This window comes from Myodes glareolus, chromosome 18 (assembly GCF_982192425.1).
Source record: "Myodes glareolus chromosome 18, mMyoGla1.1, whole genome shotgun sequence".
NCBI classification, from domain to species: Eukaryota; Metazoa; Chordata; class Mammalia; order Rodentia; family Cricetidae; genus Myodes; species Myodes glareolus.
In genome coordinates, this window is record NC_142043.1 from 71,716,670 (window position 1) to 71,736,490 (window position 19,821).

The window sequence follows — 19,821 nt, forward strand, 5'->3', positions numbered from 1 at the left end:
CTATTGAAGATGTATGACAGATTGATTGACAGAATGTCTCTTCAGGAAGGCAATAAGCATGCCATGAAGATTTTGTCCAATGATGAGACATCATCTCTACTGGACAGAATTCATACCTTAGAATCCTCAATGAGGGCATTAGAGCAGAATACTGGACAGGAGGTCCAGACTTTATAAAAGGCAGTAGTAAACAGATTTAAAACGACTGAAAAACTTATCAAATTTGATGACCAGGAGCAAAAGGTAAAAAGGCAGAATTTAACTTTGTCAGTAAGTAAAACTCTCTGGGATAGCTTTCCCAGAGTTCTTGCTAAAGGATCTTTTTTTAAAAATGGGGGAAAATTGGATTATGGGATAATAGATTGGTATTTGTGAGTTATTATTTAAGGACAATTACATTGGTATAGATTCTTGTATGTTGATACAAAGTTAATTTATAATGAATATTTTAATCATGTATGCTTCTACCTCTGTTTAAAACATTATGTGATGATATATATATATATATATTTACCATGTTGTAGTGTACATTTCTACTTCTGATCAAGATATTTATACATTGTTTACATTTGTAGGTCATTGTCCTTATGTATTACACAGTTGTTTATTGTCTTAGTCTTTAAAGTTAGATAGGTATTAAGAATTATTGATCAATAGTCATCTATGTTTGTCTTATTTATAATTAGACTGATCAAGTTCTTTAGATACATAGAGATTATATTCTATATAGATAAATAATCTTCAACCTCTTCAAAGAACTGTAGAAAATGGCATTTAATTTAATATATATATATATATATATATATATATATATATATATATATATATCCTCTTCTTGGCTAACTCTCACATCTTAATTAACCCATCTCTAATCTGTATATCACCACGAGGTCATAACTTACCGGAAGATTCTAACCCATGTCCATCTCAGGCTGGAGCTTCATGGTGTCTGCCTGACTCTGCTTCTTTCTCCTAGCATTCTGTTCTGTCTACTCCACCTGTCTAAGCTGCTGCCCTACCAAGAAGTCAAGACAGTTTCTTTATTAGACCAATGAAAGTAACAAATGCACAGAAGACACTCCTACATCAGGAGAGGTGTGTGGGATGGGATTGGGGGGAAATTTGATCCAGGGAAGTGGGGGACAAGAAGGAAGAAGCAGAGTGCCCTGGGAACCAAAGAGAAAGAGGAAGGGTTAAGAAGTGAAGTATTGAGGACTGAAGGGTACATGGATGACACTAGGTAATACTTTCCTAGTCGAGATAAAGGAAACAGGTCAGGCAAGCTGGGGATCTTAGAAGTACAGAGACAGAGGAAGAAACTGGTAGCCCAAACAAAACAAAAGATGGCTCAGAGATAGGGGGGGAAAACCACCAGAAGACAGGAGCGGGAAGTAAGAGATCTAAGGAGCTAGTACACCTCCCTGAAATGACACTTAGCCACTCCACTCCCTACCTGTAGTAGAGTGAACTCTGACACTTGAATCTTCTGTTTTCAGACAACTGCCTGTAAAGTTTAAGGTCCAGGGAACCTTGCCCTATGTTATAGAAAGCAGGAACTCACAGTATCTGTTTGCTCTTGAGACACAGTGAGGTAGGACTGACTGTTTTCTTCTCTTTACAACATTCCACATTTAATTTTTCTCTTTTCTGTTGTTCATTTACTTAACCCCTTCTTCATTTGTCCTTCTCTAGTCTTCCAATTGAGAGGCTCAATAGCCTCTGCTTCCTGTTTCATTTACTCTTCCCAGTACTGGCACCTGCCTCGGACTTCTGGGCTTTCACATATCAAGTTAGACTTGCTGCTCCATCGTGGAAACCAACAAGGAGCCATCAAACCAAGGGGGAATGTGATCTGCACCATCTGTAAGGAATTTCTACGGGATCCTGTCACCATTGACTGTGGACACAACTTCTGCCTGCAGTGCATCAATCAGGTTGGGAAAACTACAGAAAACCTTCAATTTCCCCTCTGCAAATTCCCTGTGAATAAGAATTTGTTGAGACCCAATAAGCTATGGCTAGTCATGCAGAGAAAACCCAGGCTACGGATCCTGCTGAGTTCCAACCAGAAGAAGAGACAAGATGTCAGAAGCACAAGGAAAAGTACCATTACTTCTGTGAGAAAGATGGAGAGTTTCTCTGCGTGGTGTGTCGTGACTCCAGGGACCACAAAACCCACGAAGTTACCTTGATAGATGAGGCTGCCCAGAACTACAAGGTAGGCACCTGCCTCCTTCTCTGTTCCCAGCTCAGCAGAGTAGAATTCCCTGGGGACTTGGAGGCTGCTGCCTGTTCCATCTGGTTGGCACCGACTGCTGCGTTCTTAACACTTGAGTTAGCAGTTTGCAGCTGGGTCCAGTGAGCTCAAGGATCCAGGTTCTGGGAAATACCAATCTGTAAACAAGGCAAGAAGAATAATCAGAATAGTACTTTGGGGGCAGGGGAGATAATTCAGAGACTGACGGCACTTGCCACCAAGTCTGAGGACTTGACTTTGAACCTCAGTATCACATAATACAAGGGGAAAATTGGTTTGATCCCAAGGAAGAAAGGGGGGCTCTTAATAATGACATCAGAACTTTGGGATATCTTCCCTGCCTCCCTAGAAGCAGAACCTGACTGAAGCATCCTCTCCTCACAGGTGCAGATTGAGACAAAGGTCCAGTATTTGGAGCAAAAGGACAAGGAAATAATTAAAGAGAAAAAGGAACATGAAGAGGCAATCCAGGTGATCAGGGTAAGAAATATTCACTCCAAACACTTCTGATGAAGTTCAGAATCTCTCTTGTGAAAATCCCTGAACACTCCTTATACACCAAGCTGGAACAAAGTCCTGCTGACCAGATGGCGAGGGGCAGAGGGTGTGGTGCCTGCGTCATGCTCCTGAGCTGTACTGACCTAACTGCCTGGGTGCTGCTCCAGTGAACCAGGAGGGCTTCTGCTCCTCCACACACATCAAGCTTTGTAAGGACCACACACACACACACACACACACACACACACACACACACTGGTTCTCTCTCTCTTTCTCTCTCTCTCTCTTTCTCACACACATACACACACACATACACACACACACACACACACACACACACACACTCACACAGTGGCTCACACAAGCCCATTTCACTAGAGACTGATCACACAGTAAGAAAAGACAAGAGACTATGACACTACCAAATGTCTCCACTTATTTTGTTTACTTTTTAAAAGGTTGTTTGCACTACCTTTATTTATGTGTGTGTGTCTGTGTGAGTGAAAGTCATGTGTGTGCAAATCCTAGAAGAAACCGGAAGAACAAGAAGTACAGATATTTGTGAGCTGTTCTTCATAGGTGCTAGGAACTGAATTCAGGTTCTCTGGAAGAGCATTAAGCATTCTTACCCCTTGCATCATTTCTCCAGGTCCATCCCCGAGAAATTCAGTGTGAAGGCAGTAAAGCTGAGAAGATTTCCCTCTCTGTCTCTGTCTATCTCTCTCTCTCTCCTTTCTCTTTCCTTCTCTCACTTTCTTCATTTGTTTATGTTCTTCCCAATTGACATTTAAGAATCTTATATCTACTTATTTTTAGATTTAATTTTATGTGAATGAATGCCTTGCCTCCATGTATGTATGTACACCAGGTGCATGTCTGGTACCCATGGAGATCAGAAGAGGGCACTGGATCCCAGGAACTGGACTTTGGATGGTTGTGAGCAACCAGGTGTGTTCTGGGATTTGAATCTGAGTCCTTTACAAGAGCAACAAAGTCCCTTACTGAGCCATGTCTCCAGCTCCTAGACACAGTATCTTATGTAGCACAAACTAGAAATTGTTATACAGAAAAGGATAGTTTTGATCATCTGACCCTTTTGTCTTCCCCCAGTACTGGAACTTCAGGGCTATAACAGAATGCCCAGACTATGCAGTGCTGAGAATGGAATCCAGGACTACACACATGCTAAGCAAGCACTCTCTCAACTGAACTACAACCTCATCCTGGGTTGTCTATGGTTTTTTTTTTTGTTTGTTTGTTTATTGAGAGAGAGGCCCAAGAAGTCCAGGCTGGCCTTGAATGGAGGCTGGCATTGGCTTCCTAAATCTCCTATCTGCACTTCCAGTGCTAAGATTTCTTAATTGTGCATCTAACTGATGTCCTTGAAGGTTAAAAAATAGTCATTGAGCCTAAATCTTTGAACACTGGAAGTGCTTTGATCTCCTTGCCCCTCCCCCTTTTCCTCAGGGATGCCCCAGCAAGCTGTTCTAAACCGATCTCAGAATAATCTTTACATACTCCTAAAGAGTGAATGCTTCCAGATAGTGAATGCCCTTGGTTCCAGCACTTAGGAGGCAAAGACAGGTGGATCTCTATGAATACAAACCAACCTGTTGTTCTTAGTCAGTTCCTGGCTAGCCAGGACTATATAGTGAGACTTTGCCTGTAACTAGTTAATCAATTGATTGATTGATGGTTGATTTATTTAAAAAGTGAATGATGGGCTTAAAGGAAGCTTGGAGGATTCTCTCTCATTCCTTTTTCATCTCTGCATCCCTTCCCTTATTCCCAGGCCCGGGTGCATCTCGAGAAACTAAAGGTCCTTGAGGAATTTAAGAATGTGCGCCAGAGACTGGAAGAGGAAGAGATATTTCTCCTGTCCAAGCTGAGCTTGCTGGAGCAGGAGGAAATCAAGCAGATAGAAGAGTATGCCACTGACACAGAGGGACAGCTGACCACCCTCAGAGAGCACACGGAGTCCCTGAAAAATAGGCTACAAGCACCATCCATGGAGCTACTGAAGGTCAGTGCATTGAGAACACTCTCTCTGTCTTTCTCTGTCTCTCTGTCTCTCTCTCTCTCTCTCTCTCCCTCTCTCTCCCTCTCTCTCTCTCTCTCTCTCTCTCTCTCTCTCTCTCCCTCTCTCTCTCTCTTTCTGTCTCTGAAAGATACTTAAGAATCTGTATTATACTGTGGTCTAACAGATCCTAGTATCTGACTCCTCCATGTCCGTTGTCCCCTAAAATGAAATTTTCGGAAACTCTTACCATTCCCTGAAAGGACATAAATGTCAGATATTTTCCTTTCTTTGGGAATTTGCCTGAGGCTCCCTTCGACCCCATCACAGAATCCATGACTGTTACCTTTCTTACTTTAAGCTATTGCTTTTGATAAAGGTCCTTGTCCAGGTTCCAAAGGGAAGCCTGTTGCTCCCCCACAAGGCTCCATTTGTATTGTCTCAAACATAATATACTGTTATCTCTAATGCTCTTCCACCCAAGGCCCAGCGCTCACCATGCCCTTTCTCCTAATAAGCCTCATATATGCGGTGTGGTTTCTTTATTACTTTTTATTGCCTTCCTGAACTAGTCCACCAACTGCTGCCTTTTTCCCCCTAACCCAGCAGCTCTCAACCTGTGAGTCTCAATCCCTCTGGGAGGATCTGCTGACACTTTCACAGGGGCCACCTAAGACCATTGAAAAATATCAGATACTTACATTCCAATTCTTAAGAGTAGCAAGTTTACAGTTATGATGTAACAACGGAAATAATTTTATGGTTGGAGGTCACCACAACATAAGGAGCTGTGTTAAATGTCAGAAACATTAGGAAGGTTGAGAACCACTGACCTAACCAAAGCTCCTCTCATAACTCAGGACACTGAGGCAGGAGGATTGTTGCTAGTCCAAGGCTAACATGAACAAAGATCAAGACATTATCTCAAACAGCAGGGCATGGTGTCTCACCTCTGTAATTCTAGCACTCCCGAGGTAGGAGGCTTCCCTGGACCACTAAAGTTCAAGGACAGCCTGGACACACAGACACACACAGACACACAGGCACACAAACACACACACACACACATACACACACACATGAAAGAAAAAAAGAGAGGAAAAGAGAAAGAAATAGAGCCAAAAAAACTTCTAGAGCATTTAATCTTGTTCTTTGCAGCTGGATCTCATGCAGCCCAGGCAGCCTGGCAGTGTTAGGACAAAGGTCATGTGACCAAGGGTATAACACTGAATTACTGATATCCCCATCCCCTTTCATGTGCCCACTACTCCCAGCTCACAGTTTAGAATTGTAATGTAGGACACATATGTTACATAAAATCCTCTCTCAGACTCATTGTGCAAAGGCACCTGCCTCTAATCCCAAGACCCACACAGTGGAAGAACAAGGCCAATTCCCACAGGTTTTCCTCTGACCTCCTTCTGTAACTCCAGATCCAGCAGATCTGATCACTCTGGCCTTGTTGTGTACCTCCATTCTCATTTACATGCCCCCACACAGACACACATATATACACAGTTTAAAAATAATAAAAATTGGGCTGGAGAGATGGCTCAGTGGTTAAGAGCACTGTCTGCTCTTTCAGAGGCCCTGAGTTCAATTTCCAGCAACCACATGGTGACTCACATCCATCTATAATGATATCTAGTGCCCTCCTCTGGCATGTAGGCATATAAGCAGACAGAGCACTCATACATCATATATTCATATATTTAAATTAATAAAATATTTTTCAGATTATTCTTAAAATTGATAAATTTTAAAAATAAAATGCAATGAAAAGAACTATATTTCAAGATACATTTCTAGTAGCTACATTAAAAAGAAAAAAATAAATCAGGTGTAGTGATACATCCTTAATCCCAGCACTTGAGTGGCAGAGGTGAGTTCACAGTCAACATGATTCACAAATGGAATTCCAGGCCAAGCAGGAAAAAAATTCAGATAAAAGTAATATTAATAAAAACACTTTAAACAATTTATTTAATCCAATAATCCAAATGTAATCATTTTAGCCTCTTTATACATATTTTTGAGCTATTCCATGTTCATGGGTTTTTTAGTTCTGAGTCTTTGGACTCTTATTTTGCACATCTCAGTTTAGATGCCAAATCATCAATTGCTGAGGTAAAATGTAGTTAGTCCTACTAAATCAATAAAGTTGTACTTAAGATGCTTTAGATTTTAAATTTAGATTTAAAATAGTAAAAATTAATTGGTGGGGAGGACTGAGGTGTTAGTGCATTCCTGTCCTCTCAGTGCTCAGGAGTCAGACACAGCAGAATCAGTAGTTCAGGACTGTTCTTGGCTACAAGGAGAATTTGAGCCCAGGCTGAGATACATTGAACTGTCTCAGATAAAAACAGACAAACAGACAAAGCCAAGATGGTGGAATAATAGGACACCCAAGTACCAGGACTAACACGCCTGGTTTCTGTTTTTGTTTATTTTTTTTCTTTAAAGAGCCGTGGACAGCTATTCCACCTTTGTCCTAACACTGCGGAATTGAGCTCCCCAGCTCTATATCATGGGCAACACCCATCTCCCAAATGCCACTCTTTCTTCTCTCCTCACTCTGTTTCTCCTGAGGTTTAAACACTAGGCCAACTATAGCAGGAGTTCTGGGGGTAGCAGTTTGAGGGGAGGTAGGGAGAGAGAAAACCATAGGCAGAGACAGACAGACAGAGACAGCAGAGACAGAAAGACAAAGAGAGGAAAGAGAGGGTGGAAAACTGGGGTGTTCTCACTCTGCCTCCAGATGAGTCTGAACCCCTTCTTGGTGCCTAGGATTAGGCATGCTCTGACATTGTTCTCTCTTTCTCTTCCAGGGCATCAAAGACATTTTGGGCAGGTATGATGGACATCCCAAGTGCACTGTGCTTTATGGTTCACTCACAACATTCAACATATATCCCAATATATTCATATCCTCCAATAACTCAGCTATGAGTTCTTTAGCCTGCAGGTGGGGAAGACCAAGCTGGCCACAGTAGCATGTGGTCTGGTGAGCACAGCTCTTTTCCCCAATACCCAGCTTTAGAGCAACCTTTTAATCCCCAGATGTACCTGGGTTTCCTACTCTACCTCCCTACTCCCTGTCCCTCAACTCTCCTGTGATCAATCTCTCATCTTATTTCAATATTTTCATGGGTTTGATCTGTTGTAGGAATCTGCTTGTTTCTTTTCTCTCCTGCCTAGACTCCCAAATAATCACACAGAAACTATATTATTTAAATCACTGCTTGGCCAATCAATTAAATGCATTGCTAGCTAGCTCTTACATCTAGTATTAACCTATTTCCAGTATTTTATATTTTACAATGAGTGTTGTGACCTACCGGGAAGGTTCCTACATGTCTGCCTCTGGTGGCGGCTCCATAGTTTTTCTTTGACTTTGTCCCCTTTATCCTAGCATTCAGTTTAGTTTACCCACCTAGCTCTACCCTGCCCTATCAACAGGCCAAGGCAGTTTCTTTATTCACCAATGGTATTCACGGCATACAGATGGGATTCCCACATCACTTCTCCCTTTCTGTTTAAATAAAAATGAAGGTTTTAACTTTAACATAGTAAAATTACATATAACAAAAGATGTATCAAGCAAGAATTACAGTTACAATATTTATAGTTACTTTATCTTTTATCATAACTAAGGAAAACTATAACTATCTATTCTTCAATTCCATCAAAGACTCAAGAAGGATATAATATTACCTAAGTAAACAGAAAGTGCATTATAAGCAACTCCCAGAACTCTAGAATTGACAGAGACATCTTGCTACCTGGACCCAAAGATCTTCTGTACTGTCTGGGCGTCTATCTTCAGCCTACAGGCCCACTGTACCCAGTAGACTTTTTCATAAAACAGGAAATTTTTAAAGGCAGTTCTGCCTATATTGGCAGTTTATCAGTCACTTTCTTCTGTGTCCTGCAGAATGTCTAGCAGACTCTTACATGAAGCAGGAACCCCAAAGGATCGTCTTACCTTTATGCAAATTCAGCAGTAATTTCTTTGTGGGACCTGCATGTCTAGTTCATACAGCATAGCATCAAACAGTCCAGGAAAGTGCAGTTTCTTGACAAAATGGTTAACCAATGCCATAAGGAACCTCTTCAGTACCCATCTTCCTCTTGAAGTAATTGGAGTTTCCAGGAGCAGACGTGTCTCATTGTCATGAGAAGTCTAAATTTTTAAAATTTTTTTAATGCCATATTCTGAATGTCTTTGACAGACTTGAAGAATACCTATCTAACTGAAATATATCTCTATATATTTAACTAACATGATTACAAGCTTGACTATTATAGATGATTATCTATTAACCTATATTTTAATTAAACATTACATTTTTAAATAAGCTGCACAAACACCTTAATCAAGAACAAAAGTATACATATAACAAAGTTGTCCTTAAAATTATATCAATAATCCAAGATCTGTACCAATGTAAATTTCTATAGCATATCCCCCTTTAAATGTAAAGAAACATTTATAAACAATATTTGGGATTTTTTGGCATAGTTATTTCCAAACTGCTTCCTGTCATTTGTTGGCAAAGTATTTTTGGGGGGGGTTTCATGGAAACCTTTTGGGTGGTCCATCAAACCACATTTGTCTGGAAACAATCCACAGGTTCTCATCCTCTGTAGAAGCAAAAGTAGAACCTCTTTTCCAAAACAACAAATCCTTAGACCCAAATTCTGAAGTCAAGATACCTTTATGTTGGCTTAATTTAGCAGTCCATACAATGAAATGTGTCTCTGTACTTAGTTCCTTCAAAGTCTAGAAATTCAAAGAAAACACAATAATATACATAATCCAGACTCTATACGTATATTCCATCTTTATGTGGCTTAATTTCTTACTCTATAACTTTTTAGTATTTATTTTATTTATCTTTATTCTGTGACAGTCTGTACTCTGTCTCTTTAAAGACTTTTTTTAATAAACTATTTACTTCCTTTTATAACTTTCTATATACTTTGTCTTCTCTCTCCCAAGCCTATGTACATTTTTTAAACACACTGTGTCTCATTTAGAGGTATTTTATGTCTCAATCTGTCCTTATTGCATATTTGTAATCCTTTTCTGAACAGGATGACTTCTTAAAATGCTAAGTGCTTCTTAAGAACCTAAGTGGCAGCCTTGCTAGGACAAACAAGGCCCTGCCTCGTTGCTTGCCCAGTCCAACGTGGTAGAAGTTCTTCACTGCCTCTGAGACTGCTAGGTGGGAGCCACTCTCACCATCTCAACTCTGGTAACCAGTTGGCCCATGCTGTCACCAAGTAACTTGAAGCACACTACCCAAAAACCCCACTTAAAGGCTCGGCCTCCTGAAAGAGCCAGAGTTTGTGCTGGCAGCATGGCCCACAAAGTCGCCATTTGAAAACTGCACAGTTTTTTTTTTATGCTACTGCTGAAACAGGAAGACCTCTCTTATAGGAGATGCGGCATACTATTAGCAAAATGCTGGCTACCAAGAAGCCATGATTAACTCTGTGTTTTTGTGTCTAAAATTACTTTTTACTTTCTTAGGTTTTATGTAAATTAAACTGGCACAAGCTTGAGCACCAATTTATTGTATTGAGGCTGCTTGTTTGTTCCTGGCTGCTCAGACTCCTGAAGTAATCACACAGAAGAGCAGTCTTTTCTTTCCCAGCTTCATTCCTCTCCCACATTCTTCTTGGTCAAGGGGGTGAACCTTGGGTTTCCTACTCTACCTCCCTACTCCTTTTCCTTTCTCTCTTCTCTGATCCATCTCTCATCTTCATTTTCATATTTTCTTGGGTTTGATCTCATTCAGCCCTGCATTCCTGTCCTGGCCTCCTTGCTGTGGGACAATGGTCTTATATCCTGCGCAGTTTTATCAGTTGTATTAGTTTAATAATATGCTGATTGGCCAGTAGCCAGGCAGGAAGTATGGACAGGGCAGCCAGAACAGGAGAATTCTGGGAAGAGGAAAGGCACCTCTGCAGTCATCACCCATAAACAGAGGAAACAAGATGAAAATACCTCGCTGATAAAAGGTACCAAACCATGTGGTTAACAGAGACAAGAATTGATTAATGTAAGTTATAAGAGTTGATAAGAAGCCTGAAGCTAATAGGTAAAGCAGTTTATGATTTATGTAGACTTCGGTGTGTTTCTTTGTGACTGAAAGGCTGTGGGATCAGGCAGGACAGAAACCTCTATCAACTGCCCCTGACACTGAGTTCCCTGGCCTCTAGACTGTATTTATCACTTTGCCTCCACCTCAGGAATGATCTCCCAAGTCCTTCCTGCCCACACTCTATCCCCAAACTTACCACTAAGATCAACATATCTTCACAGGGATAAAGAATTTCAGTTTCACAACCCAACCCCAGTTCCTATGAACCTGGAGAAAAAATTCAGTGAAGCAAAAGCAAGACATGAGTCCATCATAGAAAACCTGAAGAAATTAACAGGTAAGATGTGCCTGCCACTTCCTGTGCTTACCTGCCTCAGAATTCTTTCCATCACCCCAGAAACTGCCTGATGTCTCTGGTACAGTCCCAGAGTCTTTCAGAACCCAGACTGAATGCTGAGTACCTTCAGAGAAGCATTATGCAGAAATTCCTCATGCTGTGCTGTATCAGGTTTAGTGCTGAGGACTTTGTGCTTGTTTGACAAGCACTCTGCAATCTGAGCTACATCCCCAGAGTCAAAGCACCTCTTAGCTCAGAAATTTTCCTTGTTTACTTGGTGGTGAACATGGGACTAGAAGTATGTTTCCAATTTGGTTGTTGCTTATCACATGTACCCCTGGGCACCAAAACCCAACATTCACACATAGTGTACATAAAAAATACAAATTGACACTGAAAGACTTAATATTGAAATAGAGCATAAAATATAGCAATGAAAACAAAAGCAAACAGAAATATTGTCCAGGGGAGTCTCTTATGGAAGACCGCAGTGATCTTCTGAGTAACTGAATCTCACCCAGCACTGTGCCCAGGTAGCACTCAACCTTTAATGGACATGCTGAAATGGCAGTATGTTTTAACATTCTGAACTAAAGAAAACACATTATTTAAATTCATTTTATTCATTTCTTTTTTCAAGTTTTTTTAATATTTATTTATTATGTATACAATATTCTGTCTTCATGTATGCCTACAGGCCAGAAGATGGCACCAGACCTTATTACACATGGTTGTGAGCCACCATGTGATTGCTGGGAATTGAACTCAGGACCTTTGGAAGAGCAGGCAATTCTCTTAACTGCTGAGCCATCTCACCAGCCCCTCAAAAGTTTTATTTATTTTATTTGTATGGGTGTTCATGTATTGTGTATATCCTTGGTGTCCATTGAGGTCAGCAGAGGGTGCCAGATGCACTGGGACTGGAGTTTCTGCGGATACTGAGAACAGAACTGGGGTCCCTGGTGCTGTTAACCACTGAGGCCTCTCTCCAGCTCTCTTTTCATTTCCTTTTGAGACACTGGAACTCACTATTTACTGTGGACTAAAAGTTGTCATCCTCCTGTGTCTGCTTCCTGAGTGTCAGCATGCCCTGGTGTTTTAGGGTTCCAAAATAGCATCTAGAAAATTCCAAATTCAGTGGCTTAAGCTTGTGGCTCCTAATACTTCTGTTCTGGACTGGGCTGTACTGGAGAGCAACTTCAGGAAGACCCTAGGGCAGGTCTCCCTATTTGCTGCCTTCTTGATCCACTGAGACTATGAGAGAAATCCCAGTATCACCTCTTCCCACATCAGTAATCAGTGCCTCACTGTGTGTTCCTTGTTACTTGCTTAACCTCTGTGGACTCCCCATCTCCTTCACTCTCCCCTCACAGACAACCTGACCACTGAAAGAAAGGAAGATGAAAGCACATTCCCGAATAGCCTGGATAAAAAGGACATGAAGAAGTGTAAGTGTGTGCATAACCTGGTGTTTAGGGAAATTGAAGAATACAAAATGTCTTTTCAATGGGAGATTGAGGGTGAAAGGTCCAGTATGTGTGTTAACAAGCTTATAGAATTGTTTTATTATTGTATTTTTAGGCAATCATAGTGACACCCTGACTAATTAAAAATGTTCAAAATTAATGAAAATTTATAGATTTATTTCTTTATTGCAGAAGGCTCGGGTGGGGGCACATCAGTCTGGAGCTGGAGTTGACCTAACAGGCCTATTTAGCCCAGCAGAGATGAGGAGTTGAGACCCACAGGGACAATGCCTGTAATGATGTCATCTGGTTGGTTCAGTTTTGAGGGTAGTTAGGATAAAAGCCAGGATCAGCTACTCGTCCCCAATATGACTTTTAATTTATAACCACTTGTTATTAACCTAAAATTTGTTTTCTCTCTCAAATCTTAGGGCTCCTGTTACAGAAGAACAACTCAGAGTTGCTCAGCTCAGGTAGGATTCCTGCTTGACACACGGGTCTTCGTGTAGGGAAGCAAGGGTCCTCTAGGTATGCAGGTCAAACTGTTCTGTTCACTCACAACTCTGATACAGCAGAGGAAAGTTAGAGATCAGACCCTGGGAAGAGCTACCTAGCATGCAGAACACCCTGATTGCTCCCAGCTTCCCTGAGAAATACAGGAACAAAAAAAGATTGGAAAGATGAATAAGGCTTCCCACAGGAGAGACCGAGAAGGGCTGTGTAATTGTGCAGATTTCAGGGGCCAGAGATGGGTAGACTTAGAGTGAGGACCAGGCATCTCCCTCTTCTGCTTCCCAAGCTATACCTTCACTGGGAAAGACCTAGACTCCAACAGGGGACCCCTAATGTGCAGGTATACCCTGCTGCTGGTCTATGCCCCTCCTATTTCCTCTGGAGCTCAGCAGTACCTAATACTCAGCCCTATTCCATCCCCTTCTACTTTGAGACCTCCTTTGTGGGACAGCAGCCCCTTCGGTACTGCTCTGTAGCAAAACTGGGCCCCTTACTCCACGTTCCTGGAGGAGGAGCTGGCTGTGATCTGGGCTCTGTGCACACTGACAGCCTCAGATTTGTGGGCTGCACATCCCTGGATGTTGCCCTTTCCTTCTCGCTCCCCCACCCACTTTGGATTTTCTCTTTAAAATTTTTCTTTTCTTGATTAAAATTTATGTGCATACTTATGCACAATGGAGGTGAGAGGATATTTTGCGAAGAGTGTTCTCCCCTTACACGAAAATGTTGTGAGTTTGGGGCTTAGGGAGCAAGCATCTGTGTCTGTACCTGCCAAGCCATATTACCTGTCTTTTAGTAGTTCTTTTTTATATCCCTCTGACTGTATTGTGCGCGTGTATGCACATGTGCGTGTGTGGTGTGTGGGTGTGTGTGCATGTGTACATATGTGTGGGGTGTGTGTGTGGTATGCAAGTGTGTGTGCACGTGTGTGTGGTGTTTGTGGTGTGTGGTGTGTGTGGTACGCTTGTGCGTGTGTGTGTGGTTTGTGTGTGTGTGTGCATGCATGTGTGCAATGTGTGTGCTATATGTGTGCATGCATGTGGTGTGTGTGGTAAGTGTGTGTGTGCATATGTGTATGTGTGCGTGTGTGCTCATGGAGGCTAGACTTAGGCATCTTCTTTCACACTCTTCCTTAGTTTCATGGAGAAGATCTCTCACTGAACCTCAAGCTCACTAGATAGTGTGTGCTGTCTTACTACTGAGGCCCATGCCCATCCAGTCATCCCTGCTACTCTGCACCAAAGTTACAGTTGTTCAAGGGCCACACCCAACTTTTATCCTTAGATGCTGGGGATCACGACTCATGTCCTCATGCCTGCACAGCCAAGGCACCTCCCAGGTCCTTTGTTTGCTTGCTTGCTTGCTTTTGAGACAGAATCTCATGTAGTCCGGACTGTCTTTGAACTCATAATAGTCCTCCTGTCTCAGCTTCCCAAGTGCTGAAATTAGAGGTGTATGCACTACCATGCCGGTCAATGAGCACCTCCAACAAAACAGAAGACAAGCCCCCATGGTGGTTATTCTCACCCAGTGCTGCTCTTCTCCAATTGCTTTGACTCTGATGCCCCCAGTAGACCTTAGAAGTTCCTACCACTGTCTTCCTCTATGGTCGTTGTCCCCATCCCCCTGTCCGCAGTAATACAACTTAACCAGATCTGGGGAGCAGAAATGGGTAAGATCTGCTTAAGTCATGCCCCTAGCCTACCCCAGTGCCCCTGACCACATGCTTTAATGCGCACTTCCACATCCACCATCTCCCCAACCCTACACACAGTGGAGGTGAACTATCATTGCAGCAAAGGCTGAGATGCAACACCAAATGAGGGGCTAAAATGTTCCCAGTTTCTAAACCTCAGCAGAGCTGGGACCACTAATTCTCTAGCCTTTGAATAGGACAGATAAAGACTCTAGCTTTAATAAACTGACATTCAATGTCTGAGCCATAATACAAGGGTGGGGGCAGATCAAGGGTCTCTGAATATCCTCTTCTTCAAGTTCTCCTTTGTTTAAGGGACTACATTCTCTCATGTGCACTCACACATGCACACATGTGCCTATGTGTGGGAGTCAAAGGATGACTTGGGGAAGTCAGTCTCCCACCATGTGGGTTTCTGAACTGAAATTGGGTGTCAGGTTTGGGGGCACAGGCCTAGTTATTTGAGTCACCTCCTGGCCCCAGGAAGTCAGTTTTAGAAAGTCAGACTAGTGGTGACCCCAGCTTTAGAAAATCAGACTGAACCTTGACCTCTCATAGTAGCCCCAATTATTTGCCAAATGAGAACCAGGAAACGTGGAAATGGAGAAGACATATCTTCATTGTTAGATGATCCAAATTGTCCAGGTTGTTATTACCTTGATTCAAGGCCTCTGTACAAAATGATTCTACTACCATGTGGACTGGGGGAGCTTCCCTCTGCACCCACAGAACAGAACCTCTTAAAATCAGGGGCTAAGTTTGAGGCCTGGGGATGGAAAGTGGGGAGAGGTACTGAAGAGAGGGGTACAGGGAGCATGGGCATAGTATCCCACATCTATAATTCCAGCAGGTGCAGTTTGAAAGATGAGAAGTTCAAGATCGTCCTTAGCTACACAGAAAATTTCAGTCCTGCTTGGGTTATATGAAACCCCTTCTCAGAAAACAAAAAGAAACAGGCAGAAGTCTTCTTTGAGGACATGGACTGAAATTTGAAGGGGAAATTCTCCCTCTAGCTACATCATGAGAAGCTCAAAGGCAGGGTGCTGGAGGACTTGGCCTGCAACTATCCCTCTTCACTCTTCTTTATCTTCCCACAGTACCTATGACCCTGGACATGGCCTCTGCTGACCCAAACCTCACCTTTTCTGAGGATCTAAAGAAAGCAAGCTTGTATGTCGTCGACGGCAAATCGAATACGCTGGCAAAACCTCGACAACTCTATCCTTTCCACTGTGTGAGGGGCTTTCCAGGCCTCTCCTCAGGCCGTGGGGTGTGGGAGGTGGAAATTCAGGGACCCCCAGGTATGCTTGGCATAGTGGGTGTGGTTGCTGAGTTGCCACAGGGGTCCCAGATTCAGAATTCTGAGTCATGCTGCTTATGGGCACTGCGCATTTCGTCCTCTGGATGTCAGCCAATCACCAACTGCCGTGCCCAGGAGACTCTCCCAATCTGTCTTAAGAAATTGGGCGTCTACGTGGATTATGACCATGGAGATATCTTCTTCTATGATGCAATCACTCACAAACAAGTCTACACCTTCCAAACTTCCTTTGACAGACAGGTCTTTCCCCTTTTTGGGCTTTTACCTAATGGCAGCTCTATCACCCTGAGCCCCTAGGGCTGCTCTCCTGTGGGTCCCTTAGTCTCTTCCCTACCCATCCCTCATGATTGAATGCAAGTGGCAGGAATGAAGCTTGGCCCTGCTCAGACACACTACACATCCCATACACACGCCACACTGCACACACCCTACACACCCTAAACACCCTACACACACTGCACACCCTGCACACCCTACACACACTACACACCCCACACACCCTACATACATACACACACTACACACCCACACACCCACACACTCTATACACCCTACACACACTACACACCCCACACACCCTGCATACACTACACACCTCCCACACACTTCACACCCTAAACACCTTACATATACTGCACACCCTGCACACCCCGCATACCCCAAACAGCCCACACACCCTACACACAGTACACACACGATGCACCCAACACACCCCACACACCATACACCCACACACACACTACACACCCAACACACCCCACATACCCTACACACCCCACACACCCTACATACCTTACACATACTTCTTTCCCTGAGTAAAGAAGACAGTGGACTCTCAAGTACTAACCACAAGGGTTTTCATCGCTGCACTTCACAAAATGATGTAATTGAAAATGGCCAAACTTCATCAACAGTTCAGTAGAAAATATCTGGCCACTCCCTGCTTGAGACACAAGTCCAAGATGCTGCCCAGCACCCTGCCTGCCCCTTTCTCTACTCCACAACCTGCAGTTCCTATGACTCTAAACTTGAGCACCTGACTCTCGCCCTTTCCTGATGTCTGAGAACCAGAGGCTACATGAAGAATCAGCCAGGCCTGTGCCAGTTTGTCGACAGGGCAGTCTTCAATCAGGGCTCTAACCTTTTGACAATTCAAAGCCGTGCTATCACCTGATGAATGATGAACAAACACTTAAAAGAAATCCCATACTAGCTCAAAATTGAGAAATAGATAGTCATTTATTTAAAGGAAAACTCACAAATCAGAATTCTTTGCTTGAATGCTGGACAGAGATTGAATCCAACAATCCAACAATCTGAACAAGCAGCCAGTGAAAAGGAGGAAGGAGTGGACACAGGCTCTGTGTCAGCATAAATGGTCTAAGAGGCCACACCGCAATAGGTGGGTAACCACAAGCTGTAACATTTCCTACACTTGTTTAAATAAGAGAGTTCTAAGTCTAATACATTATATACAATAAGAACAAATATATTCAATAATTGTCATATCCTAACTGATTTTAGTCTTGTAAGATAAATAACTTGGCCAAGTCTTGAGAAGAAGGTAGCTACAATTATCTAGTCTTCAACACATTGAAGATCTGAGAAGGGAAATAATATTACTAGAGTAAGTAAGAAGTGCAATCAAGCACCTTCCAAAATGTGCAACAAACGACAGAGACAACTGGCTACCTGGGCAATCACCCAAAGTCTCATTTGCAACGTTGAAGCAACCAACTTTGGCTAAGGCCTAGAATAATTGACAGACCAATTTCAATGGCAAGACATTTTTCAAAACCGTCTTACCCTGTCATGGCAAGATCTGACAGTCCTGGTTATTCATTTCTGGTTACTATGTATGTTGTCAATGGTTGAGGCATGGGCATTTCTATGCCCAAAGGCCAGTTTTTGCCAAGAAGAATACAAGCTCCAAGTGGAGTGTCTTTTGAGCTCAACATTCTCTTGAGAATAGATTGGCGCTGCCAGGAGGAATTATGTCTTGCTTCAACAGAACTTAAGTTATTTAAATGCCATTTTCTATAGCTCTTTGAAGTGGTTGAAGATTAACTACCTATGCAGAATATAATCTCTATGTATCTAAACAGCCTGATTAGTCTAACTATAAGTATGACAAACATAGATGACTATTGATCTATAATTCTTAATACCTTTATAACTTAAAGATTAAGACAATAAACAACTGTGCAATAAATGAGGACAATGACCTCCAAATGTAAATAATGTATAGCATCTTGATCAGAGGTAGAAATGTACATTGCAATATAATAGATTTATATCAATATATAGAAAACATTTTAAGCAGAGGTAGAAGCATGCATGCATACAATATTCAATATAATTTAACTTTGTATCAATATACAAGAATCTATACCAATGTAATTGCCTATAAATAATAACTCAGAAGTACTCACTCTATTACTCACTATTATTATTAGTGTAAGCTCATACCAATTTATTATCCCATCCAATTTCATCCTCTTTTTTTCAAAGAGATCCCTGAACCTATAAAATTCTCCCCCAACTCCCAACCCTATACCAATTATAATCAACCCCTAAATTATGTCCCTAACCCTCAGGACAAACTTTGTTGGGAGAGGGGATGTCATCTTCTAAAATTACTTCCAGCTGTCATGGGGGTGATGTTCATTCTATGGGATCCTGTAAAAATAAAATGATGATTAAGTTCCAAGATTCATGTCTGGTATAATTGCAAATAGTCTCTGAGTATTTGGTGGAGGTCTGGCCAGAACACTGTAAAAATGTGCACCATTTCACCTAACCAAGTTGGAACCATCTTGAGCAGCTGGCCCAGAACAGGTCTTGTAGTAGTGCTATCAGCAAACGACAGCATATCAACCAGGTGGAGTTGTTGTGGGGCCCCATCTTCTTCCTGGAATCTTCAAAAATTACTACAGGAAAATTCATTATTCATTGTGGAAAACTTAAGCATTATTTATATAGACATATACAGACATATATATTCAATGAAAGGTACGATAAAGACAAAAATAAATATGAAGAAAAGTAAATTTTTTTCTAAATACTTTTTTCTTTCTGTCCCATATCATGGCTCCTGACATGAGACAAAAACTCTGAGTTTTTCTTTTAACAACATGCTTGGATTTAAAGAAGGACAGAGCCATTGCCCAATTCCAAAACCAGTGTGCTCTCTCTCTCTCTCTCTTTCTCTCTCTCTCTCTCTCTATATATATATATATATAAACATTTGTGCAAATGAATCATATTTGATTTTCTTGATGATCCTTATCAGGTAGTTATTTTTCCATCTGTCATTATCCAAACATTCAGGGTCTCTTAAATATTTGAAGATGAGTATTTCCCTGCAAAGACTAGAACAGAACCCTGCCCTATCTTATATAATTTTCTTAACACCTGTATGGTTATCATCATTGTGAATGAGCTGTCATTTTTTCTTTTCAAGAGATTTCTCCTCTTCAAACTGAATCTTTATTAATTTTGATGGTATCCATAATTTTTCTTTTCCTGTGGTAAAAACCCCTTCCCCAATGCAGCACATCTCCTGGCTTCCATTGCAAGGTCAGCACATCCTTGAAATAAACCGGC

At 42.0% G+C, this 19,821-nt stretch overlaps 1 protein-coding gene across 2 annotated transcripts; it reads left to right on the top strand.

The window, feature by feature from the left end:
- The first annotated feature begins 1,876 nt into the window (after positions 1-1,876).
- On the top strand, positions 1,877-18,925 carry LOC148119273 (E3 ubiquitin-protein ligase TRIM31-like). Of its 2 annotated transcripts, none has more exons than XM_087898672.1 (8): positions 1,877-2,218; positions 2,642-2,737; positions 4,548-4,778; positions 7,601-7,623; positions 11,104-11,219; positions 12,593-12,667; positions 13,117-13,158; positions 15,992-18,925. In XM_087898672.1, the coding sequence occupies exons 1-8, from the start codon at positions 2,015-2,017 to the stop codon at positions 16,510-16,512; spliced, it is 1,308 nt and encodes a 435-aa protein (XP_087754798.1). In that variant the 5' UTR covers positions 1,877-2,014; the 3' UTR covers positions 16,513-18,925. The 2 variants fall into 2 exon arrangements, with proteins under 2 accessions (XP_087754798.1, XP_087754799.1); XM_087898673.1 differs by lacking the exon at positions 1,877-2,218 and adding an exon at positions 3,624-3,703.
- Positions 18,926-19,821: the final 896 nt, after the last annotated feature.